Source organism: Amblyomma mixtum, chromosome 8, assembly GCF_055824585.1.
Source record: "Amblyomma mixtum isolate Tamu chromosome 8, ASM5582458v1, whole genome shotgun sequence".
Classification (NCBI taxonomy): domain Eukaryota; kingdom Metazoa; phylum Arthropoda; class Arachnida; order Ixodida; family Ixodidae; genus Amblyomma; species Amblyomma mixtum.
Genome location: NC_143019.1, coordinates 37,293,840 through 37,320,632, shown reverse-complemented (window position 1 = coordinate 37,320,632; position 26,793 = coordinate 37,293,840). Strand labels below are relative to the sequence as shown.

Below are 26,793 nucleotides of genomic sequence, written 5' to 3'. Positions count from 1 at the left end.
GGCCAAATAGCAAAGTGTGCCAACAGCTGATAAAATCGTGTGGTTACAATGTCGACATTCATTAGCATAACTGAGTCTGTGTGAAGCTCATTTATTACACTTTATATTAATACAACAGGAGTAAAAAAGACGTATATAATTGAAAACATGTTTTATTTACATACCAGCATGAAGTGGAAAAATGTGAGCAGCTCACTCAGAGCAGCAAATTCTAAACAAAACGCGACAGCTCTAAATCAAGGTTTGCTAAACGACTGCTCTAGCAGCAAAGTTACTATCAAGGCAGTGATAGTAACAATCAATCCACATATAAATACAAGACATGAAAAAAAAGGAAAACCAGAATGGATCTAAACAAGCACACAAAGAAACAACGTATGACCGGTAAGCACGCTGCCTGTTTAGAAAATGTGTGTCTTGCACTGTGATGCACTCTTGGGCAATGATGATTTTGATGACACTTGGTTGCATTCCATCCTCTGCTTCTATGTACAAACTCGGATGTCTGCAGCCTGACAGCTGCGATGAGCTCGACGAAAAAAATGTGCTTAGACGAGCACTGCATGGTGAAAACAGGGGGGGGGGGGGTTAAACGAGCTAAAATTAGCACCTGCCAAAGTAACAAAGCAGCACTGCAAACTCAGAGACACCACTCTTTTCAAAAACACACTTCCACATAAAAAAAAAATCAGTTTTCAAAAAAAAACTTTTCACACTGCTAAATGCCAGGCTTCGGTGCCAGTACCTACATTCAAAACTCGGTATAACGAAACGCTTTACGAAATAATGAATACAACAAAGCAACAGCTATTCCTGTTGGAAACTACCATACAAGCCCATGTATGTGATATCTCGTTTTTACGAAATAAAATTTTCCTACAAAGGGATATAATGAACCCTGCTGGACATCTCACGTTGAGTGCATCAATTTGTAATGCTGCTTAGCACCTAGTCATTTATTTGTTGTGGTAAACAAATTACCACTCCCTCAGTCAAGCACCACACACTCGAAAAACTTCTCTCAAGCGAAGCCCGCACGGAGCATTTCTCTGGAAGATTTGTGGGTGTTGGCTTAGACACAACGAAGTTTTCGATGGCAATGCCCAAATCTTAGTGGACACTAGGGCACACGTCCCGCTGAACGATGTCATGCAGCGTGGTGTGCCTGGCCCACTGCGCCTCGACGCATTTGGCAAGGCAATAAGAGTTCCAGTTTTCCAAACTCCTCCCTACCAGCTGCGAAAGAGCTCTGCCCTTACAAAAAATTTTAGTCCATAGACTGCCCACAGACATTTGTCTATAAAGTCGATAGACTTTCTATAGCAAACCTTATAGACTACTCTATATAGACAATACAAATCCCACAGACAGTCTATAGAGAATCTATATATTTGTGACCATACACTTTTAGTAAACTTAGTCTACAGAAAGTCTATAGACTATGAATTGTCAAAAGGAAATTTGTATAAAGAGGCAACAGTCTACAAAAAGTCTATAGACCATTTTTACAAGGGTCACGCTTCCCATGTGCCATGTGCAAGTCAGTGTGTTTTCGTGGTGTGGTCGTGTGGTTTGACAGTCTGGCAGTACGTGTGCCTGGTATGCTGGACGGTATCAACGTACCGCGAGTTTCACAAGGCCATGATTAGTCACAGCGGTGGTAAACGAAAGAGGGAGAGTGCTTTTGTCGACCAGAACATCACCGCGATAAAGGCATATGCATAGGTTATGGAAAACATTGGCCGTGATCACGCCTCTCAGTAATGAGACATCGCCACATAATTTGCACGCCCCTTTTCTGAAGCCTTAATTCAAAGAAAAAAAGTGCACAAATTATGCGAGTAAACATGGTAAAATTGCCAGGCTCCAGCACACTGTACCATGTTTTTCGCCAGTATTTACAGATTCAGCTTGCACACGTCTACCTAGATCAGCTGTCGCATAACTGGAGACTACTACTCAATAAACGGGCGCTACATGGACCACTAATACCCCTGTTACACGGGCGTTTTCAACGGCAGTTCAGTTGACCGTCAGTTGAACTGAACGGCAGTTAGCAGTGTTACACGGCAGCGCTAACTGCCGTTCAAATCTCAACGGCAGTTGAGTTCGACTGAGATCGGAGGTCCAAGTTGAACAGCCAACTGTCAAGATGGCGTCCAACGGATAAAAAAATTTCCCGTAGTAGATTGTCCTGGCTCAGTGTATTGCGGCAAACTAAGAAAACACTCCAAATAAAACTGGAGACGCATTAAACACAGGTTGACATAGCACGTGCGTCGAGCAGTCGAAGTGAGAAAACACACAAAAAAACGACGACGACCAGCGAACCCACCCACATCGGATAGTTTTGGCTACGAACCGACATCGTCACGCAAATTTTTGCCCAAAAGCAAAAAAAAAGGCACAAAATTTGTCGCTATAGGAAAGAATATGCACAAGATGATCATTTACTACACACAAAAAAATGTATACGCTGTTTTTATTTACTTTCATTTCGCTCTAGAGGCGACGTCACGTGGTTAGTGAGCTAACTGAACTGAACGCGAAGTGCTCGTGTCACAGCAAGCGAATCCATTTGAAATCAACGACAGTTGAAATACTCAACTGAGGGTTAACTGAACTGCCGTTGAAAACGCCCGTGTAACACGGGTATAACAGAGTGAACGTTGGTAATCAGAAAAGCACGAGGAGGAGTGAATGGGCCGACATTTACAATTTGTGGAATCCACTCTTGCACATAAATGAAACAGAGGTATCTTACACCATATTGTTTAGACGAAACAGAATGTTAATGGCAAAAGGAAAAATATTCACATTCTAGTCTTGTCACTTAAAGGAAGTCAACGAAGACATTAATGACAGCAAAACAAGGCTATGCACCCTCCTATACGGTGCAGGCATTGTAACTTAACCCTTTGAAGGTTTTTGCCGTATATGTACGGCGGCAGTTTTCTGTCCCGCAAGGTCTTTGCCATTTGAAATTTTGCGCCAAAAGAACAATGCGTCCTCACTGGGGGGTGCTGCCACCTCTTAGGACTTACAAGAAGTGTTTGAATTTTGTGCTGCCTTCTTACGGACATAAGCAGAACTTATGTCTAGCTTTAGCGCGGCGGCACAGACTGCGGCAACACCCCTTTTGTAGTTTTGGTTTCGCCGCGTGATCGCAACGGAGTCGCGCGAAATTTGAGTTTTCTTTTTGTCAGCACTATCTTGCAGGGGCTGCCGAAGTTGATTTCTATCTTTATTGGCGCTGCTCTTAGCTTGCTTATCACCGTTGCTCGCGAGGTATTCTCGCCCTCTGTGGCAACGTGCACACGCGGTTTCGATTCCGCCGCGGGATCGCAACGGAGTCGCGCGAAACGTGTTTTCTCTTTGTGGGCACTGTTTTGCAGAGGCGGCGAAAGTTGATTTCTATCTTCATTGGTGCTGCTCGTAGCTTGCTTATCACCATTGCTATTCTATTCAACATTTTCCAGTTGTGAGTGATGCTGTCACCAAAGTACTGTTCCTAATTTTTTTTTACTATTTATTCTCGATTATCTACGATTCAAGATCCGCAATAAAGTAATTTGACCACCTGGGAAAGTTTTCTTCAAAATAATTCGGCCCTCAAAGGGTTAAGACTGTCCCTGCTTACCAGCATAATTTTTTTTCAAGACCCTCAACACTGGCAAGTGTCCAAAGGTACTCGACGAGGCAACAGTGAAACCTGTTTTCTCAATGCCTACCAATTCAGAGCCACACTTCTGCAAGGACTTTGCCAATGCTTCCGTAAACGAAACTACTGGCTGAAATACTGAAACCCTTCGTTGCAGTACCATTTAGCAGAATATCAGACTTTGGTTTTCGTTCAAGTTCTATAACGTGATGCGGTGTGACTGCACGGTATATTCTCTTCCAATGCATATGACCAAGACGTATGAAAGACACTGCATGAAAATTCCCGAGCCATTTGGTAAACACCATTTGGTGAACATCAAACACTTACCCACTTCATGCTGAAATATGTAGGGCAGCGCCTTAATTCCAAACAGCTTCACAAGACACTATATGTCTTATACAGCAAGTAATTCAACAAATAGCAAGGCTCTGCTAACATCAAGATCGTAATTTTGAACTGCTTTCGTTAGTATAGACCTTAGCCTGATAAGCAAGTTTATAATATACACACAGGAAAAAGTGTAGAAATTAAACAAGCAAGTGAAAGAAAAAAAAAGGGTTTAGTTTTGCTTGACTTTTCTTAGATGTTCTCTGGTGCGTTCAAACACACCAGATGGCTGTAGCAGCATGAGCAGTCATCAGCTCAACTGTCACAAACTGTGCAGTTACAGTGCGGGAGGCAAAACACTAAAGCTTGATTTCCATTCTTTTAAAATGGGCTTTACAGTATGCAGCTTGTTGTTTCCTTCATTTTCCCAGGAAGCTTGCCATTTGGCTCTTAGTTTGCTACGTACTAAATTCATGTAATCCCTAGGAGGCAAATTCACATGTTTTATTTCCATGGTTCTGGCTTGTGCAGCACACATGTCGGCTCTCTCATTGTCCCTAATACCAACGTGACTGGGAACCCAGCAGAATTTTATAACATGTTTTTGTGCTGTGACCTTTACTATCTTGTGTATGATGCTCCCTATCAGTGGCTCCGTGGCATTTTTGGAGTTTAATGCTGTAAGGACGCTCAGTGAATCTGTATAAATGATGCTGTTTTTGATGTTTTCATTTGTTATTTTCTGTACCGCAACACAAATGGCATAACACTCAGCGGTGAACACTGTAGCACATGAGGGCAGTCGTACTGCATTTTTATTTTTTCCTTGTATTACTGCGCTTCCTACATGAGCACGAGTTTTTGACCCATCAGTATAAAATGCAGTATAATTTCTGTATTTTTGTTGTAGTGCTAGATATTCTTGTATTATATGGTCGTGTCGTGTACAGGTTTTCCTGAGGCGTGTTAGTGTGACGTCACACACTGTGGGGAGAGTGTACCACGGTGGTAGCGCTTCGTGTCTTGGGGCAATATTTTTGATTTCATTTAGTATGTTCAGAGCTTGACATTTTTCTTCGAAGCACAAGAGCAACGGCTTAATCGCATGCGGCTTGTTGTTGAAGAGTATTCGGGATGGGCATTTCGTGACAATTGGGTAACAGAGATGTTTGGGCTGAGAAAGGATTTTGAGGATGTATGCACAAGTTAGTGCAGTTCTTTGATCGTCTAAGGAAGATTCATTAGTTTCCGCATACAGACTTGCTATTGGGGAAGTTCTGTAAGCACCGGAAGACAACCTTAAACCAAGATTGTGGACAGGATCCAGTCGTTTTATGTAGGACGCTCTTGCTGAGCCATATACTATGGACCCATAGTCTAACTTAGAGCGAACCAGAGAACGATATATATGTAACAGGGAAGCCCTATCAGACCCCCAGCGTTTTCTTGATAGTAGTTTCAGCACACTGAGGGCCTGGGAAGCTTTTTTCTTTAAGCTGTTTATATGTGGCAAGAAAGTGAGCTTTTTATCGAAAGTTATCCCTAGGAATTTATGCTCTTGTTTGACAGGTAGTGGGATTTGGTTTAAATATAGTGTGGGGTCGGCCTGTAGGCCTCGTCTCAAAGAGAACAGAACCGCTACTGTTTTCTGAGGGGAAAATCTAAATCCGTTTCTATCTGCCCAGGTAGCCAGTTAATTTATTGTTATTTGTATTTGCCGCTCACAAGTAGGTATGCTGGAAGACGTGCATGCTATTTGGAGGTCGTCTACGTAAACTGAGTACATGATGGATTTTGGGATTACTTTTCCTATGGAGTTCATTTTGATGACAAATAAGGTCGTGCTGAGGATGCACCCTTGGGGCACACCAGTTTCTTGGATAAAAGTCTTGGAGAAGGTTGCGCCTAGGCAGACTCTGAACGTGCGATTGGTCAGGAAGTTGCTCAAACAGCTCAGCATCCTGCCGCGGATACCTAGGTCCGCTAGGTCACGGGAGGATACCGAACCTCCACGTGGTATCGTAAGCTTTCTCCAGGTCAAAGAAGACACCGATACAGTGTTGGTTGTGGATGAACGCTTCCCGGACTGTATTAAAGCGTACAAGGTGATCGGTTGTGGAACATGTCTTTTTAAACCCGCATTGGTGTATATCTAAAAGTTGCCGAGACTGAAGTATGAAGGTTAGTCTGATGTTTAGAATGCTTTCGAATGATTTTGCTACGCAGCTAGTGAGTGCTATTGGCCTGTAACTGGTGGGACTAGTTGGTGGTTTGCCAGGTTTTAGGAAGGGTACTATGATTGCTTCTTTCCATGCATGGGGGATTTCTCCACTCATCCATATTTTATTGAAAAATTTTAGGAGAGCCTCTATGGCAGTCTCAGAGAGGTGAGCAAGCATGGCATAATGTATATTGTCTGGGCCTGGTGCTGTCTTTTTACCAGATGTTAGTACTGTGTTTAGTTCCTGCATTGTAATAAGCTGATTGTAGTCTTCATGTATGCATGTCCCGAAGGGAAGTTTGTTTTTATACTACTGTTTTGTGCTTTTGAAATGTGTGTGTGTGGTTGGATGAGCTAGAAACTGTAGAGAAATGCTCACCCAATATGTTGGCCTGCTCTTCTAATGTTGTTTGAGTACCGGGTGTTGTTAGCATTGGAAATGTAAAAGGAGAAAATTTCCTGTGAATTTCCGCACCTGCTCCCACATTTTCTTTGATGATATTGAGCTGTTTATCGAGGATATGTACTGTTGCCATGATGCCCTTTCTGCGTTGCGTCTAATGTATCGTGCTTTGGCTCTAGCCCTTTTGAAGGTGAGCAAGTTCCCTGCAGTGGGATATCTGCGAAGGTTGCCCCAAGCCTTGTTTTGCTGCTTTTTAGCTAATGTGCATTCGTTTGACCACCAAACTTTATGTGTTTTTCGTGCAATTTCAGATGTTTGTGGGACTGCTTCTATTGCTGCAGATGTTAAGCATGTCAAAAATTTTTCATTTATTTCTTCTATCGTAAGGGTTTCGGCATATTCTTTTTCCAGTGTGGCCTTTGTTCTGAAAAGTGCCCAATCGGCGAGGTGCATTTTCCATCGCCGTGGCTTCGTAGGGAGGATGGATGTAGCTGATGTTAGATTTAAAACTGTAGGTAAGTGATCACTTCCCCGTGGGTCATCTAAACCATCCCAAATAAAATCATTAAAAACCGATGGTGATGCAAACGCTAAATCGAAGCAGGTCATTTTTCCAGAGCTCGGGCAGCAGTACGTTGCTTTTCCTGTGTTCATTAAACATATGCTATTTGAAAGAATAAAATCTTCGATGAGCTGACCCCTGGAATCAGTATGCTCACTTCCCCAGAATGAGAAGTGTGCGTTAAAATCCCCAATTATCAAATATGGCTCAGGCAACTGTCCCAGAAGTTCTTCTAGGTCATGCATGGTAACTGTGTTGGTTTGGTTTTATGGGGTTTAACGTCCCAAAGCGACTGAGGCTATGAGAGACGCCGTAGTGGAGGGCTCCGAAAATTTCGACCACCTGGGGTTCTTTAACGTGCACTGACATCGCACAGTACACGAGCCTCTAGAATTTCTCCTCCAAAGAAATTCTAGCCGCCGCGGCCGGGATCGAACCCGCGTCTTTTGGGTCAGCAGCCGAGCACCATAACTGCTGAGCCACCGCGGCGGCGCTGGTAACTGTGTTGTGTGGTGGTATGTACACAGAGCATATTGTTATTGTTTTATGGCTAATGATGTTTACTGCGACCGTTTCTAAGTTTGTCTTTAATGATACCTCTCTTGCAGGGACATTGCTTTGCGTAATGATAGCGACGCCTCCCGAGAGTCGGCTAGCTTGCACTCGGTCTTTCCGGAAAATATTATATCGTTTTAGGATGTTTGTGTGCTGTGGCCAAAGGTTCGTTTCCTGCAGGCACACAGCTGTAGGTGCCATTGTTTTGAGCATATCGGTTATGTCTGTGTAGTTTCTGTGTAGACCTCTACAGTTCCACTGTATTAGATATGCCATTGTGATAAGCTGGGGATTGGGGAAAGTTACTTATTTTCAGGAGCAGTGATTCGTGGTTTCCCTTTTTTCTCTAGGGAGTCTCGCCGCCGCTGCAGCGGTGGCGAACCAGGAGTTAAAGCCGTCGCCACTTTCATGGCGCCGGATTTCTGCGGAGACACCACGGATGTGTGAGTTTTAGATGTCGGCGGACTTTCGCTGACATCCATATCCTCCACGGTGGACGTGGAGGATGCTTCTTGGTTGCGATGGCCCGTGGCCTTCACATTCGTCTTTTTTGCTGGCACCGCTGAACCAGGCCCTGCTCCAGCGGCAGAGTCTCTTGGGCCAGCAGTTGCCTTCTTAGAGGGGTGGGGCGACAGGTCCAGTTCAGCAGAGCTGTTCTGGATGTTTGTCGCCGAAGATGCCGCTGCTGAAAGTGGGGCCTGAGGGCCTCCGGCGAGGATCGCAAGGTCTTCCCGCGAAATTTTCAGCTCTGTGGACTGTGTCACCGAATTCTGTGGTGGGGACTTGGTTGTCGACCCCAGGTCCTTCGGATCGACCTGTGTGCCGACAGAAACCGAAGGCGGCGGCGGTCCCCGCGTCACCGCTTCGGAGTATGTCCCTTTCTGCTGGAAAGAGGCGCGTTTTTTTGCCTCAAGGTAGGACAGGTTTTCTGTGGTCTTCAAAGTTATGATTTGTTTTTCTGTTTTCCAGACTGGGCACGACCTGGAGTACGCGCCATGTGTGCCATTGTAGTTGATGCATTTTGGTGTACGTTCACATCTTTCCTCGGTATGTGCGTCTTCTGCACATGTGACACAAGTGGGTTTACCTCGGCAAGCCAAAATGCTGTGTCCAAAGCGCTGGCACTTGAAACATCGTCTTGGATTCGGTATGTATGGGCGGACTTTACAATGGAGGTATGCGGCGTGGATGGAGTCAGGCAGAGTTGTGCCATTGAAAGTTAGGACAATGTGTTTTGTATTGATTTCAGCACTGTTTCTCCGGATGGTTATTCGTCGGGCTGCTATTACTCCTTGTTGAGCTAGTTCTTCCATTTCAGCATCGGTACTCTGCAGGAGTTCATGTTCGGATATGACGCCCTTTGAGTGGTTGAGGGTGCGGTGCGGGGTTACCTGTACACTTGTTTCTCCAAGATTCTGTAATGACATCAGTTTGGTGCTCTGTTCTTTTGTGTTTATTTCTACAAGGAGATCTCCGGTTCGCTGCTTTTTTGCTTTGTAGTTTCTGCCTACACAAATCTTTAGAGTGTTGGCGATCACAAATGCAGACAAGTTTGCTACAGGTTCATCTGTATTTGAGTGAACCATGAAAAACTTCGGAAACGTTTCTGGTTTCTGTGGCATCAATTTTTTCGCATCGGTGCGACCCCTTTTTGGGGGCCGATCAGATTTTTTTGCAAATTTTTCCATACGGCATGTACTGGCTAAGGGTTCCTAATACTCTGTCGCCTCTGATTCACCCTTATGCACAGAGGAAGGTCCCGGGACTCCCCGCCTGGTAGACAAACGAGGAGCCCATCGGCCGAGGATTGACCACTTCCTCGACCGCCACCGTTCATGGTTTCTTCCCTCCACCTTTCAACCTATCGCCACGGTACGGATGACAGCTTCGGTATGGGGGCTAAGGGTCCGTGGTGGCGCCAAGCACCAACACCTCGTTTCAAAAGGTGCCCCTGCGGGATAAGCTGCTGTCACTACTATATGCATTAGTTTCTGTATTTTGTTGGTATCATAAAGCCCAGTTCCTCTGTTCCTCCATGTGACATTCCTTCGTCTATTGTCTGACTGTCTGCCACACGCTCTCCGCCAAATCAACGTGCACCTCGAAGTAGCGAGGTGGGAGAAGAACCTGACCTTTACTAAGTAACGCCCATGTGCTAAGCGGAGTCAGTGAATGCCAAGAACCCCAGGCAGTTGAAATGAACCCCAAGCACTCTACTGAGGTGCCGCTTTCTCTCTACTTTCTTCTGCTCCCTACTTCCTCCCTTCCCACAAAGTGCAGCTGAGTTGTCCAGAGAGTTAGTTACTGCACCTTTCCTTTCCTGCACAACCAATTTTCTGCGTTCCTGTCCACGTGCAGCCCAAACCCTAGAAAATGCTGAAGTTTGGCAGATCCTTCCATTTTGGATAAAAAAAACCTAAAAATAAAATTATACAGCCTGCAAAAATATCTTCGAAAACATATATGCCATGCATAAGGGTGGTGCAGTTGTTGTGAGGAAAGGCACTGTAATGGTCTCAACTGTAGTGCACACCCAAACCATGTTGTGAAGTGTTGGTAGAGAGAGTCTTGCTATAGTAGAATACTCAGGATTAATTTAAATCTAACCAGTTTTTTTTTAACATGCACTGATATAACGCACAGCACACAGGCGGGTTTGGGTTTCATCTACATCAAAACGTGGCTGCGATGACTAGCATTCAATTCTGCGACCTCATGCCGAGATATTTTGGTCGCTGCTTCTGGCAAGTTCTTACGGAGCCACGGTGATGTCTTGGTAGCACACTTGTAGTTTTGGACTGTTTCTGTTCACTGCATCGTCTTTGTGCTTGAATAAGTACTGTTATTGGATGTTAGTTATGGCGTGGTCATTTCCCTACCTAAACCCCTCCTGCCTGAATAAATCTTCATTCATCATGTCATCCCGAGTCTCGACTCAGTTCTTACGGCTGCCTAGGCCGACATCACATTATCGACCAAGGACGGGATCCGTTAGACGGATCTATGAATCTGCAACAAGATAATCATCAACTAAGATAAGACAGCAGTTGACAACATGCAATACAGCTCACTGAGAAGACAGAACTAGACCAGTACAAAGAATTGATTTCATGACTCACAGTCATTCTTCTGCCTTGCAGCCTTCAAGGCCTGAAATGGGGATGGAAAGGTTGGGTGTAAAATGCAACAGAACACACTAGGAGCAGCAGTAGTCATTACGATTTTATAGAGGCAGAAGCTGGACATCAGCTCAGTTCCCTAATTCATTAATTTCTGGGTGACAAAGAAGCTATAAAGAATTACGAACCCGACATGCTCCCCTTCTCACTCCTACCTCACTAGTTCATTAGCAGCAAAGCCGGTAGGGCACTAAATTTCATACAGCGGAGTTTAAGGTCCTCGCAGCCAAACCTCAGGAAAACTGCTTTTCTTTCTTGTGTTTGACCTATCATTGAATATGCCTGTATTGTATGGGACCCTGCACATCGGGTGTTAATTGAAAAACTTGAAAAAATTCATAACAGAGCAGCAAGGTTCGTCTTGGGCAGGTACGGGCGAAGGGATAGTTGTACAGCCATGAAAAAAATTGCAATGGGAACCACTCGCTTCCCGTAGAAGAAAATTGAGGCTAAAAACGGAAAAACGGGGATTGATTTTGAAAGTTACTTAAAACAGCCCTTTTACGTTTCTCAACGACATGACCATTCCCGTAAAATTAGAGAGTACTGTACCAGGACGAACTTGTTTGCAAATTCATTTTTTTGTTAAAACAGTGCAACAGTGGAACCGGCTTTCCGAAATGCAAGTGTGCTCTGCAAGTGAAGATGCATTTTTTGCCAATCTGTAACCCCCCTGCTATAACGCCTTCGGGCAAATGCGGGGTAACTCTTGAATAAAGAATAAATAAATAAAGAATAAACATAGCTGCATGACTTCTCAACACAAATTAAGAAAAAAAAACTCGAAACGCTGTTTTTGGAGACTTCTCGCTCCTAAAATTCAAGGATTACACAGTAGCGACAACACTCACTTTTCGGATCGTCGTCCAGTCCTCCAGGATCTCGTTCTCCCGCAGCATGTACACAATATAGGGTCGTGGATGAACAAGGTCAAGGACAGAACTTGCAAGCGTGTGCGCATACAAATTAAGTTGCACTTCCAACAACCGGCACTTGGATTAAAGTCTACATCCACTACTCCGAGTAAATCTTCATGCCCTGCAAGGCTATAGTACAACCTTACAACCACCGCGCCACCATCGAGTGTACTGCACCGCTAAAGGGAACCTGCGGACGAGCCTTTATGGCACAGAGGCAGGTTTGACAAAGGAGTGCCAAGGCTATAGTGAACTAGAACACTGATCTAGTGGCAGCATAGCAGCTGAAGCAGAACTCCTCTCCTTGCTGCAGGGGGCACTACCGTGACTTTTACTAGCTCTGCGTTGCTGCCGCCATGCTAGCCCTAAAGCTGGAAAGGCTCTCCGTGTGTTTAACCCATGCGTTTTCGCGCTTCTACTGATGTTCTCAGTCCAAGTTCTGCAATGACAAGCTTCACTCCTTTCTATCACTCCCAAGTGCATGGGAAAACCACACTAATGAAAAGCAGGGCTTTTTAAGCAAGTCGACAGCCATAGGGCTACGCCAGAGAGCACGCCCGTGCCCTCCCCGTTCGTGTCACTAGTCCAGTAGTCTAGTTCACTATAGCCAAGGAACAAGGTTGGTTGGTTTGGTTGGTTTATGGGGTTTAACGTCCCGAAGAGACTAAGGCTATGAGAGACGCCGTAGTGGAGGGCTCCGGAAATTTCGACCACCTGGGGTTCTTTAACGTGCACTGACATCGCACAGTACACGGGCCTCGAATTTCTCCTCCAAAGAAATTCAGCCGCCGCGACCGGGATGGAACCCGCGTCTTTCGGGCCAGCAGCCGAGCACCATAGCCACTGAGCCACCGCGGCGGCCAAAAGGAACAAGGTATTAGAGAGTTTCAGAATAGGAGGCCCCAAGCCTTGGGGCCCCCAAGTATGGGTAAAGCACACCTTAGGTCTTGGGTTAACATTAGTGGTCAACGCTATTCCGCCAAAATAGCGTGCGGTCCTGCGCCGCTCTACATTTGGGCAACATAGCGGCACCCATCGAAGCTGGGCCCATCACTTCACCACTCATTCGTCATTGCCGCTACATCGTGTCTCACATTCACAGCAAACAAAAGGTTCTCATAGCCTTTGCTTTGTCTGAAGATGCCCACATTGCAAAGCTTCAGTGACAAGCATGTCCCAAATTTTCAGATTACTTCCGGATTTGCAGAGCAACTAGGCTTAGCGAGCAAGCATTGTTTGGTGGCCATGGCGACAAGACGTCAAAGCTTGGGAGGTTCAATGAGGTTAACGATTTGGTCCAAAGAAAAGTGAAAAAGAATTGGCATTCTGTGAACACACTGCTTTTTTATTTAGTTCCATACAGTAGACTCCCGTTAAGACGAACTCGCTTAAGATGAACCCTTGGTTAAGATGAACAGTGGTGGTCATTTGTTTGGTTTCCCATAGAGTCAATGCAAAAAAAATCTGCTTAAGATGTACACTGCACACGTGCTAATTGGTTAAGATGAACTTTCACGACCAGCCGTGCCCAAGCCATGCAGCTTTACTCGACCATTCGAGCAGTATTTCAGCGGAAGGAAAGAAAAAGAAGCTAAAAAATTGAAAGCTTTTTTGCACCGCCAACGATCCATGCGACGCGGGGAGGCAGAGACCTAACCACGTCTCCGTTGAAAGGGCGATTCTGTGAAAGCAGAACTGTCGCTGCTCCTCCCCTGTGAGGGCACTGAAGGATTTCTTGGAAGGTTAAGTGATATGCCTACGCTTGTAGCAAGCAGACGATTTTCTCGACAGACACAAAAAAAAATAACAGACTGGGCAACACTCAACAGTGCCTGATGCACTGCACTAGTAGTGCAATAAATGCTGATGTTGCAATTATTTTTTTCCTAAAAGACTATTTCATGGCTTTGTTCACATATACGAAGTATTTGGACCCACACTGCATGCTCGAACATCATTTTAAGAAGCACTCCTAATTAGATGAACTTCTGATAAGATGAACAGTCTTCATGGTCCCTTGGAGTTCGTCTTAAAGGGAGTCTACTGTATTATTGCATGCACGTAAAACAATGAAAAACAATTCCATTTGCTACACATATCACTGCACGTTCCAGCCAAGATGGTGCTGCATGTGGCAAACAACTCATAAAGGGTCAAAACTACTTTTTGTGTGTTGCGCTTGTTTCAGTTATTATCTGCTAATTTAGTGCAGTAGAAAAGTAGTCAGATATATAAAAAAAACTTTCATATCACTATCTTGGCCGATGGCAATGCAGTCAACGAACCCAAGCCTGGCACAGCTACACTGAGAACCTCTATTCTAAACATCACCAGAGCTGCGCCTGTATCGTTGGGGCCCGCTACTTTCGTGCCCCCCCCCCCCCCCCCCCCCCCTCCAAGTGCTGGGTTCCCCTACTAAAACTATTTTAAGAGTGTTAGACCTTACTACTTACGTTTTTCAAGGACGTGTCTATCTGCAATGAAGAACAAACTGAACAAAACAGAAACCGCGTGACCACACTATATCATACAGCAACAAAGGGAATGTAATGCCTCAACTTATGCCTATATTTTCGATCCGTCATATATGTGCCCTCATTTTCCTTCCTCTGTCAAACTGCATTCTCTTAACTTGTTTGGTTTGGTTTATGGGGTTTAACGTCCCAAAGCGACTAAAGCTATGAGAGGCGCCGTAGTGGAGGGCTCTGGAAATTTCTACCACCTGGGGTTCTTTAACGTGCACTGACATCGCACAGTACACGGGCCTCTAGAATTTCTCCTCCAAAGAAATTCAACTGCCGCGGCCGGGATCGAACCCGCGTCTTTCGGGTCAGCAGCCGAGCACCATAACCACTGAGCCACCACGGCGGCATTCTCTTAACTTGTACCAATCTCGTACCAATCTCGTTAGCCACGCCTGAGTGTCATACCACATCCCCATAGGTTCCCATGATCCCAGAAATACTTGAGAAGGGGCCAGCCTCAACGATACGAGAGGAAGAAATGACGGCTTTGACGAACAGTGTTAATTAACATCACAGTTAACCACAGTAACAGTTTAGAGGCAATAAAAAAAGGATATCTGTGACGGTGACTGGCTTCTTCCGCCTGTCTGTCGTCATTGGGTCTGTCTTGCTACGCCTACTCTTCTTGTGGGTGACTTGTTCACTCCAGAGATCTGAAACAAAAAAATGTGTTTCCCCAATTTTTTTTAAGACTGGCCTCAAGCAGGTAAACAAAATGAGAAGAAGCCATTATAGTAAGAAAAATGCCATACACAAACCTGATGTGATGTCAATGCTGTTGCGGTCTTCCTCGAGACGCCTGATCTTTTCCTCAAGTTCACACCGGATGGAGTCTCTCAGTAATGCACGCTCGCTCTGCAACATCGTGAGAACTTTAGACTTCCAATCTTCCATAGCATAACAAACAGCAAATTTTTTTTTTCAACAGCAGGGGAGAGTTTATTGTGAAAATGGCCGATTAATGTGAGACCTCGGCCGTGCAATTAATGCAATCAAGATGCAGATAAAGGAAAATAAGCATCATCATCATCATCCTGACTACACCCAATGCAGGGCAAAGGCCTCTCCCATGTCTCTCCAATTAACCCTGTCCTTTGCTAGTTGCCACCACTGTATCCCCGCAAACTTCTTAATCTCATCCGCCCACCTAACTTTCTGCCGTCCCCTGCTACGTTTGCTTTCTCTTGGAATCCACTCCGTTACCCTTAAGGACTAGCGGTTACCTTGCCTTCGCATTACATGCCCTGTCCAAGCCCACTTCTTCCTCTTGATTTCAACTAGGATGTCATTTACCCGCGTTTGTTCCCTCACCCACTCTGCCCTCTTCCGATCTCTTAACGTTACACCTATCATTTTCCTTTCCCTAGCTCGCTGTGTTGTTCTTAACTTAAGGTGAACCCTCTTTGTTATCCTCCACATTTCTGCCCCATAGGTGAGTACCGGTAGGATACAGCTGTTGTATACTTTTCTCTTCAGGGATATTGGTAAGCTACCATTCATGATCTGAGAGAACCTGCCATACGCGCTCCACCCCATTCTTATTCTTCTAGTTATTTCCCTCTCATGATCCGGATCTGCGGTCACTACCTGCCCTAAGTAGACATATTCTCTTACTACTTCCCTCACCTCAAAAAAAAAAAATAAATAAGCATGCCTCACCTCGAAGTTTTGGAAGGCGGCTATCTCCTCTGCGTCGTACTTCCTCTTGATGTTCTTCAGCTTCATCTCCCGCAGAATACCTGCGCAAACAGCCGGTGCTCCCTTCAGCCCCTTCACAACACTGGCAGCATGTGCTGGAGCACGCAACAGACTCGACACTGGCATCCCAAAGTGCAACACCCATCAGAACACTAAGCCTTACACTACTCGATATTAAAGGTGCACTGAAGAGGATTCTGAACTTGTCTTTTTGCCGTGGGAACTCGATCTACACGTTCCTAGCATTCTTAGAAACTGCAACTTATTGCCCTGCATGGCCGATTTCCCTAATTAAATCGAATTAACGTCCGGCTCCCGCCCTTTTTTTTTTTTTAATTCTGCCTCGTAACATGTGCGAAGTCGACCAATGCGTGAAGTTCCTTTCAGCCAGCTCCGTGGAGGCTTTGCTTTCGCTTTATTTTGTTTTTTAGGTTTCCATGAATAAATAGTTTCATTCGCAGACAATATAGCCGCAAAATAAGCCCGCAGAAATAAAAATATGCGCGGACTATTTGCTACTACGGACTACTACGTATTACTCCGCCGATGGCAGAGCGGCAAGCCACCACGGGACTGGGTTAAAGGCACTCCACGCGTTCGTCGACTCCGCCCACCGTACGAGGCAGAATTAAAAAAAAAGGGCGGGAGCCGGCCGTTAATTCGATTTAATTTGGGAAATCGGCTTTACAGGGCAATAAGTCGTAGTTTCTAAGAATGCTAAGAATGTGTAGATCGAGTTCCCGCGGCAAAAAGACAAGTTCAGATTCCTCTTCAGTGCACCTTTAAGCAAGACAAGAGGAATTAAAAGCTAGAAAATCACAGTAAGAAACCATTTCATCTCATACTTAAGATACCCAAGTAAAACTTGTTGCTGGGCGAGTTGGTGCATAGTCCCTGATAAAGGTAGTGCAGCACAAAAACAATCACGAGAGAAGGACGACAGGATGACGCACTAACATTCAGTTGTGAGTAGCGCGTCGTCCCGTCTTCCTTTTCTCGCGATTGTTTTTGTGTTGCACTAACTTTTAATCAGAGATCATACTTAAGGGGACAGGGTAGGCCCTATACCTCCCATGTATTTTAGCCTATGTTTGTGACCCGTTTTCTCAGGATCTGTTAAGGTTAGAACAATCATATTGGTACCGTTGAAATTATCTCTCCAAGTTCTCTTTACTGAACCAGAAGTATTATGTAATAAGAAGAGACTTTTTTTGTTCTTGTTTTTAGTGAACCTACTCATTTTTCAGGCAAAAATGGCCAATGAATAGCTTGTGAAACAAAATCCCTTGAACTAACTTTAATAATTCTGGTTCAGTAGATGTCCCCCTAGGCGGCAATAATGTTGGCAAAAAATAATGTTTCTACCTGCTACAGTTCCAGAGAAAAAGGGGGCAAACGTTGCAAAAATCGACATTTCGAGATAAATAGCTGTGGCGCAAATAAAAGCGCTTCATTCCAACCCTGCACGCTATAAATACTTGCGGATGTATCAGATCAATAACCACCAGCCTCGTAACCACCTCCAGAGTCAATCTTTCTCTTCTTCGTTTGCTGCCTTGCTTTGCGGGCCTCTTTTGTAACCAGCAGTGCAGACATGTATGCAACGTATAGTCGTCGCTCCCAGCAGCAGCACCTTTTCCTATGCACCGTAAGGCATACCCAATCCTCGCGTTGACTTCATAGAGGCCCGACGCTGTCTTTTTTGACACCTGGAATTGATGCGAAGAAGAGCGCCTTACGCAGTTGAGAGAGTCAGTGCAAGCAATGCCAGCTCTTCGGGCTGCATTTTCGAGCTGCTGCAAGTCCCCACTGCACACTTTACACGCACAAAAACTCACAAAAACTCGCGTTTAGGTCATCCATTTGTGCTGCCGTGTGCGACAGCTTTGAAGAAGACGCGCGCACAGCGGCCGTTGCGTCCAGCGTCGGAATGCGTAGCGAGGACTTGGTGCCATGAGGAACAAACTTATGATTCCCGTGAAAGCGCCGCTTTTCAAATGACTTCTTCGTCTTCGTCATATCATGAACGCTTAGAATCAAGCCTCAAAACAATAAAAAACCGATTGTGACCGTGAAAGCAAGCCGAAAGAGAAGCAAAACAACCCGCGTCGCGAGATATACCGGCAGCGTCTGAGAATTGTTTTCGCTAAAAACGGAACGCTGGGTATTTACTGCTGTTGCCAGGAGAGCAATAACTATTCAGCTAAACATGGAGAAAACGGGCGTTTTTTTCCACTGTTTTTTTTTTTTCAACCTAGGAGACGTACAGATATTGCATAGGTGTGAAAGGAGGCGTGGTTGGTCACCACCTAGCATTTGGAAAAAGTCAATTTTCGAGGTAAATAATTCGTGCACACAAAAGTGACCCATTGGGAATCATGGACGAAAGATTGGGAATTACAAATATCGAAAAAACAAAAAACCAATTTTTTTCAAAATATTTGCCTACCCTGTTCTCTTAAGAGCTTGACTGACATGCAACCATACCAATGAGAATAATAACAGCCTATGGAAGGCTTAAAAAGAGAGATACTAAGCCATCCTTGAAACACCCACTGATTACTTTTTTTTTTTAAGAGCTTTATTTTCTCGACCAAGCGAGGGAAGACTGCGACTAAGGTAGAGAGAGCCTGAGAAAGGTCCCAGTACCGTTCTATACACAATTACACCAGCGGTGATAGCCCTTGAATGTGGGTAGACCACCTACTCTTTTGTCCCCTTACCGTATTTTTCGGGGTATAAGACGCACCCTTGCATAAGAGACACACCCGCCATATATGCAGGCTGTCACTGAAAAAGTTGGTACATAAGACGCACCCGTGTATAAGACGCACCCCAGTTTCCCCAGTCAGGCTAGTGAGGCTTAATTAAACATGCTTGCGCAACCATCATGAAATTCACCTTACCAGCGAGAAATTCTTAAGCAACGCTAAGTGATCGAAAAAGGCAACACTCACGTCATACCCGCGCAGGATTTAGCAAAAAAGAAAAAAAAACGAAAGAGCTCTCTCATATGTCCACAACAACATTTTATTTCTACTTAAAACCTTCGAAGTCCTCATCTTCAGATGCGCTATCAAAAAGCCCGCCCAATTCTGGAGGCAACGCGGCTGAAACACGCACTACGTACGTGCTATGTACACGGAGCAAACAAAGTTGCAAAGGATGACTAAAAAAAAATGCCGGCTTGTCTGGCCTTGAATGGCGAGAAGCGCGATTGTCGCCATCTTTTGGCATTTCACATTACTTTTGCTTGGGGCCTCCGAAACGGCCACGCGTTTGTGATCCCGGAAGTCGTCATCCCCGCCGTTTCATGATAAAGTTCACCTGAAAAAGCGGCACACGGTGGCCCCCGTATTGAAGTATTAACCGTTTTACAACCGCGTTATTTTGCAGAGATATTTTTTTCAGTGAAAAAAGCTTGAGCATGAACCTGAGTAATTTCTGAACTCGAAAAAAAAAAAAACGAAACATTTGCATATAAAACGCACCTTTGTATAGGACGCATCAGCAACTGCGTCTTATACACCGGAAAATACGGTAATCTTATAAAACAAGTAAGAACAATCTTTCAAGTTTCCATCTCTTTTCTAGAGATATAAGCCATGCATATATCTGACTTCATTCTCCCACCTAGATGTTGCAAATCTAACAGTCAGCCTAAAAATGACACCCAAAGCATACGAGGGGGTACCCAAAAGAAACCGGACTTATTTTTGTTTGAACTTATTTGTTCACATTTTAAGCACAGACCTTCAATCTCCTTCAAAGTATTCCCCACTTGCAATGATACGCTTGTCGAATCTTTCATTTCATTTTTCAAAACATTGTTTAAATTCATCTTTTGTGATGCTTGACAGTGCCTCCGTCGTTTTTTCTTCACCTCAGCAACATCAGCGAAACGCTTTCCATTCACCTATTTTTTCATTCTAGGAAACAAAGAAAGTGGCACGGGGCAAGGTCGGGAGAGTATGAGGGTTGAGGAATAGGGGTCATGCCATTTTTGGTCCAAAATTGTCGTAGAGACAGGACTGTGTGAGCAGGGGCATTGCCATGATGGAAAAACCAGTCACCCGACCGCCACAAATCTGGCCGCTTCCACCGCACACTGTTGCCCAATCATTTCAAAACATCCAAGTAGAAAACCTGGCTAACTGTCTGACCCTGGGAACAAATTCTCAATGGACGACTCCACTCACGTCGACAAAACAAATCAGCATTGTTTTGAGGTTTGGTTTCACCTGACGAGCTTTCTTGAGGCGAGGTGAATTTGAAGTTTTCCTTTGGCATGATTGTTTCTTTGATTCAGGATTCGATTCAGGAACACTTGAGTTGTCCCCATAGCATCGTCCTTGTACGTCTTTCTTAATATTTCAAGAGTTTCCATTCAACTTTTTCCGAGCAAAGATAAGAATTTCACCGGCGCATGCTGTTTACGAAAATCAGCCATTGCAAAAACGACATTCACACAAAACAGTCGTCACTCTAAAACTCTGCCTAAACTAGTCTGACCTCCTTCAACGACGGCACTCGGCTTACTGACTCTGGAATGTTCGTTCTATGCGCTCCTAGTGGCAAAACGCGGTTCCACAGAAGCTTTGCCGACCAAAAAATTTAGTCCGGTTTCTTTTGGGTACCCCCTCGTAGTTGAGTACCGTATTTTCCGGTGTATTAAGACGCGGCTTTTTTCGAAAATCTTGCTGGTGCGTCCTATACAAGGGTGCGTCTTATATGCGAATTTTTCATCTTTTTTTTTTTCGAGGTCATCAATTACTCCGGTTCATGCTCAAGCTTTTTTCACCTAAAATATATCACTACCAATAACGCGGTTGTAACACGGTTAATACTTCAATACCGGGACCGCCGTGCGCGACATTCTAGGTGATCTTTATCATGAAACGGCGGGGATGACGACTTCCGGGATCACAAACGCGCGGCTGTTTCGGAGGCCCCAAGCAAAAGTAATTAGAAGCGCCAAAAGATGGTGACAATCACGCTTCTCGCCATTGTCAAGACAAGCCGGCGTTCTTTTTTAGTCACCCTTTGCAACTTTGTTTGCTCCGTGTACGTAGTGCATGTTTCAGCCGAGTTGCTTCCAGAAATGGGTGAACCTTTTGATAGCGCATCTGAAGATGAAGACTTCGAAGGTTTCAAGTAGAAATAAAATGTTGTTATGGACATATGGGGAGCTGTATCGTTTTTTCTTTCTTGTTTGCTAAAACGTGGACGGGTATGGTGTGAGTGTTGCCTTTTTCGACCACTTAGCGTTGCTTAAGAATTGCTCACAGGTACGGTGCATTTCGCGATAGTCGCGCAAGCGTGTTTAATTAAGCCTCACTAGCCTAACTGGGTAAACTGGGGTGCGTCTTATACACGGGTGCGTCTTATATATAAACTTTTTCAGTGACAGCTTGCATATATGGCAGGTGCGTCTTATACAAGGGTGCGTCTTATACACCGGAAAATACGGTAGTAGCTGGCAGGCCCCCTGTGAATGAGGGAAACCAGTCAAAAGCCGTACCTGCGACCTCTATCCGAATCCGCATGTTGTCCTGGAGGTCTTCAAGTGGCTGCAGATATTCAGGTGCCCGGCCCATTTTTACCTCTTCAAGTTTCGCCTCTATCTGGTTTGCTCGCTCGAGGTAAAGCCTGAGTGAAAAGCACAACAAACACAGTCACTTAAAAATGCCGGGGGGACCGCAGATACTAGCCACGGCTAGCTTGCTTTCTCGTTCTCCTTTTTTTACCCATTGAGCAACAGAAAAGAAACCATGATGAGAATTACATCAGAATTATGTACTCTGTCTTTAGATCAGGGGCATTCAAAAGACAAATGGAGCGATAAGATTAGAAACTTTGCAGAAATAGAGAGGGAACAGATGAGGCAGAGCAAGTTTAAAGGTGCACTGAAGAGGAATCTGAACTTGTCTTTTTGCCGCGGGAACTCGATCTACACGTTCCTAGCATTCTTAGAAACTGCGACTTATTGCCCTGTATGGCCGATTTCCCAAATTAAATCGAATTAACGGCCGGCTCCCGCCCTTTTTTTTGAATTCTGCCTCGTACGGTGGGCGGAGTCGACCAACGCGTGGAGTGCCTTTCACCCAGTCCCGTGGCGGCTTGCCGCTCTGCCATCGGCGGAGTAATACGTAGTAGTCCGTAGTAGCAAATAGTCCGCGCGCATTTTTATTTCTGCGGGCTTATTTTGCGGCTATATTATCTGCGAATGAAACTATTTATTCACAGAAACCTAAAAAACAAAATAAAGCGAAAGCAAGGCCTCCACGGAGCTGGCTGAAAGGAACTTCACGCGTTGGTCGACTCCGCCCATCGTACGAGGCAGAATTTAAAAAAAAGGGCGGGAGCCGGACGTTAATTCGATTTAATTAGGGAAATCGGCGATACAGGGCAATAAGTCGCAGTTTCGAAGAATGCTAGGAACGTGTAGATCGAGTTCCCGCGGCAAAAAGACATGTTCAGATTCCTCTTCAGTGCACCTTTAATAGAAGGCCATGTGCAGAGGCCTGTACCTCCCAATGGGCGTAATCCAGCTGATGTTTTCCAAAGCGAATAAAGCACAGTTGAAATACGCGTTGGTGAACTATATTACTGTTTGTCCCTCACAATATCATCATGCCATGTATGTACAGTGACCAGCTCCTTTCTTTAGGGAATTAGGGAATAGGGGACCATGCTCTAACTGAAGGCAACTCTCACCGAAAAATGGAGCGTGGCGTGTGAAAGCTCGAGAAGACCAAAAACAAAATACAGGCGTCGTCGTCACTGGCCAGACCCAAGTAAAATGTGTTCATCAACACCAAATTTCGGGTGTGGATCCAAGACGCTACGCTATACTACCATTCGGTTCAAAACGGTAGGAAGCCATCCTTTTCGGAGAGGACGTCATGAGTTTGAATCAACTGGCGTGAAGATTTTTGAATCCAATTTTCTCGTCGATACATGCGTCTTTTCCTGCCGGCCAAACGCCAGCACAGCCCGAAAGATGCAGGGAATCGATTTTTACTGAGAATAACTGGATGAAGTTGTTCACAGTGATCCCTTTGAGGGTGCAACCTCAAGACAACTTCCCCTGAGCACAGCAGGCCAGCACGTTTAAGAATCTATGCTTTTGCCAGCGACCAGATAAATAGCCCACCCTTGAAGCCTGGCAGCAAGGTACAACTTGCGCTAGCCTATGGATCCCTGTCTGTGACTATCACGCGAGCCTGTGCTCTACGCTTCTGAAGGCGTTTCTTGTGCACACCTTTTCAACCACGGTCATTCAAGAAAACTTCTCATTTCTCGATTTTTCAAGAAATACAATGTGCACTGTTACCTCCGAGGTAAGGTTTCAGGTCTCCCGAAAGGATTTCTATAACATCCGGGGAATTCAAAAGGTTTCGCAAACCCAGGTGCAATGTGATACGCAACCAGCTATTAACTAAGGCAGAGGCCACTGCGCAAGGGAAGACAACAGTGAACAGTGGCATTCAAAGAAAGGACTCCCAATTTCTTGACAGCCAAGGAACAGTATGGCTGCTCAAGGGTAAGGGAACAGCCTAGAGATGGCTTGCATATAACATCAGGGAAGTCATGATGTTTCCCTACAGAGAGCTTCCATAGTGCACTTGGCGATCAGCAAATTAAATGAACAAATAGGCTACTGCCGTACTCCTGGTCCATCAACATGGCAGCAAGTCAGATGTCAGTGCAACCCATTTACATGGTCTGTTCTGAAAGTAGTAGGACTGGTTTTTTTCTGGGCAAACGGGCGGACAAGAGGTGGTCTGCGCGTGCAGGATCGTTGAAGGGGGATATTGGGAATGCTGGGGAAAATCGGCAGTGGGCTCTCGGCCGTTGAAGAGAGGAGGTCGCTTGTACTGTGAACCCCTATCGAAACGTCTCGTCACGCAGAATCATCGAGCGTTTACTGGATCAGCGATACGCAATCAAATTTTGAGTAAATCTTGGTAAAACGGGCAAAGAGACTCACAACATGATTACGGAGGCCTACGGTGACGCTTCCATGGGTAGATCAGGTGTTTTTTGAGTGGCACAAGCTTTTCCGAGAAGGTAAGGAAAGAGTGGAGGAAGACGACCGCTCCAGACGCCCTTCGACCAGCAAGACCAACGAAAATGTGTAGTGAGTGAAGCATTTACTTAACAGTGATCGTAGAATGAGTATCAGAATGATTGTTGATGACTTGAGCATTCCTCAAACCCAAGTTCTTGAGATCGTGATAGAAAACTTATCCATGAGGAAAGCGTGCGCGAAGTTGGTGTCGGGAGTGCTGTCAGAGGAGGAAAAGGCCAACCGGTAGGATCTTCTTCATCATGTGAATGAGGACCCCGTCTTTTTGCCCAGCACAAGGCGGCAACGCTGCCTCAGCCCCCCTACAGCCTCGACTTGGCCCCGCCAGACTTTTTTCTATTTCCGAGAATAAAATCAACGCTCGAGGGGAAACATCACGGATCGGTAGGGGTGGTTCAACAGGCCGTGACGAGGGAGCTAAACAGCATTCCGGTCCAGGCGTTCCTGGAGGCGTACAAAAACTGTGAAACTCATTGGCAGCAGCGTGTAGGTGCGGAAGGGTGCTACCTTGAAAAATTGTAATCGTTTGTACTATTCTCTTGAACAAATTTTGTTTAAAAAAAATGAGTCCTACTACTTTCAGAACAGACCATGTATATCAGGAAGTGACAAATGCTCAGCAGCTAGAGGAAAGAAAACAAAACTAACGGTCAGCAGCAGCCACCAAGTGCTATCGGGAGCATATGGGTACTTTGGTCCGGCTCCAAGCATGCACACACAAGTTTCTTGCTGTACTCGCTTGTCTGTCAAGTCCTCTATCCACGAATCATACTATCTTTACCGTTCTACACTGAAGGGACACCATATTCTTTGTCCTGCATCAGCAGAAATGACATTACACAGACTGGTATGACAACAGTACTTACTGTTCCTTGAGGTGCATAAATTGTCGCTCGAGATCGGCCATGTCGTCGATGCACTCTGACCGCCTTCTTTCGCAGTCTTCCTCGTCCATCTCTGCAATGTGTGTGAGGACGTGTAATCAACACTGTGCACTGACAACTACCCATTCACAGATGCGACCTGCATTGAGCTGTGAATATGGCATTGAGCACATAACGCAATGCTACATTCAACACGTCGGAAAGGGAAACCTCAACCAGCACTTTATGCATACAGACGCTACATTTTATGCTTCAACCCTTCACAGATGATGCCTGCATTGTGCTGTGAATATGACATTAAGCACATAACGCAATGCTACATTCAACAAGTCGGAAAGGGAAACCTCAACTGGCACGTTATGCATATATACCCTACATTTGATGCTTCAGCCCTTAACCACTATACATCGGCGCAGTCTTTGTGTTAACTTCCCTGTATTTACTGCAAGCCAAACGCTCACTCCACTGCGTCTGTTTTTACAACCACTCTTTGAAGCTGCAGCAACGCAGTTACTGCCAAACGAGCAAGTTTTGTACCATGCTGTTTCAAAATTACCAACACAGGCGCTCTACAGCGCATTCTGGGGCCAGCGGTGCATTAAGGCACTGGCGCCCCTTTTTGAACGACCAGAGGGCAGCCAGCTGATGAACGGGCCGCGCAAGCGGACCTACCCGAACTGTCATCCTCTTCAGACCCGGACGAGGAGTCCGAGTCTTCGTTGCTCGACTTGTCGCTCTCCGGTGTCTCCTGGTCCATCTCTTCGCCTTCGCTGTCATTGTTGCACTCTTTGACGCTGGGCATCTTGTGATTCTGCGGTGCACCGGTCCCGGCGGGCTAACTACCGCGTGCCTCGACGCGTTCGAACGGCAACACAGGGGTGGGCGAGTGACCGCCGCCGCCGGGCAACGCTGGATACCCGTCGAGAACCACGACGACGCGAACTCTGCAGTTAGGAACGCTGCGGGCTTTGGAGGACGTCTCTAAAACATGCCGCAACCTGCGCGTTCGTCGTTCTGGAAGGCACGCGCACCACGGGCCCAAGTAAGAACGCGGCGCCTGCTCACGAGGCGCACGTTGGAACGAGGAAAAAAACAGTACGCCACAACAAACGGAGCCGCTCGAGACGCTGAAGAAAACGAACAAATGAATCGAACGCACTACCGGATGTAGTTTGAACGGAATGCACTTCCGCCCGGCGCGCTCGAGTTGCAAGCGTTTCGAACTCTCGTAAAACCACAGAGTTTTGATATTACCAGTTGCGCAACATCTCATAGGGTCTATGTTATGGACCCTTTGCGAAGTCACTGCATCCATTTATCATGGATGTGGTTCTTTCCGTTCTTTCCTTCCTGTATATAAAAAAAAGAAACGGTGCTTTGACGTTCTAACTCTATGGGCATCTATGGCAAGGAGGTTATATTAAAACTTCTGGAGTGGAGGCCTCCTATGCATGCACAACGTTTTGCATGCATCAACGTTTCTAGATGCATGCAGAAACAGGTGAAGCCAGACCGACCGGCGGCCATCTTGCCAGGGGCAAAAACAGGCCGTGGTGAAATGGGCGCCAGCAGAATACGACTAATTTTGCGGATTTTTTTCCCCTTCATCCGCAAGATTAAGTGGGAAACATCTTCTGTTAGGGATGTTGGTTCTAAGGGCACTAAATTCACTTGTATAACCTCCCCGATTTCTGTGCGAATTTGCCTGAAAGGCTCTGTAGGCGATTCCTCTAGTCAGTGTCGCTGCCTTGAAAAGCTGATAATTT

The 26,793-nt window shown here is 45.6% G+C and overlaps 1 protein-coding gene across 2 annotated transcripts; it reads right to left on the bottom strand.

The window, feature by feature from the left end:
- Positions 1–134: 134 nt before the first annotated feature.
- Brms1 (breast cancer metastasis-suppressor 1-like protein) lies at positions 135–26,199 on the bottom strand. Of its 2 annotated transcripts, none has more exons than XM_089557074.1 (9): positions 25,700–26,199; positions 25,010–25,100; positions 21,573–21,700; positions 16,013–16,092; positions 15,106–15,208; positions 14,911–15,006; positions 11,763–11,827; positions 10,852–10,882; positions 135–559 (listed from the first exon to the last, which is right to left on the bottom strand). In XM_089557074.1, exons 1-9 carry the CDS (start codon positions 25,827–25,829, stop codon positions 549–551), a joined length of 735 nt encoding a protein of 244 aa, XP_089413200.1. In that variant the 5' UTR covers positions 25,830–26,199; the 3' UTR covers positions 135–548. The 2 variants fall into 2 exon arrangements, with proteins under 2 accessions (XP_089413200.1, XP_089413201.1); XM_089557075.1 differs by having other exon boundaries at positions 15,112–15,208; positions 25,700–26,197.
- Between the last annotated feature and the right edge of the window lie 594 nt (positions 26,200–26,793).

What these genes read in the sequence shown, in the direction of transcription:
- Brms1 (XM_089557074.1), bottom strand. Translation starts at nt 25,829, where the DNA reads ATGCCCAGCGTCAAAGAGTGCAACAATGACAGCGAAGGCGAAGAGATG. An exon ending in TGACATCACATCAGGTTTGT is followed by an intron (nt 15,007 to 15,105) that starts GTATGGCATTTT and finishes TTTTTGTTTCAG; the next exon opens with ATCTCTGGAGTGAACAAGTC. An exon ending in GAAGCCAGTCACCGTCACAG is followed by an intron (nt 11,828 to 14,910) that starts ATATCCTTTTTT and finishes TTGTTCATCCAC; the next exon opens with GACCCTATATTGTGTACATG.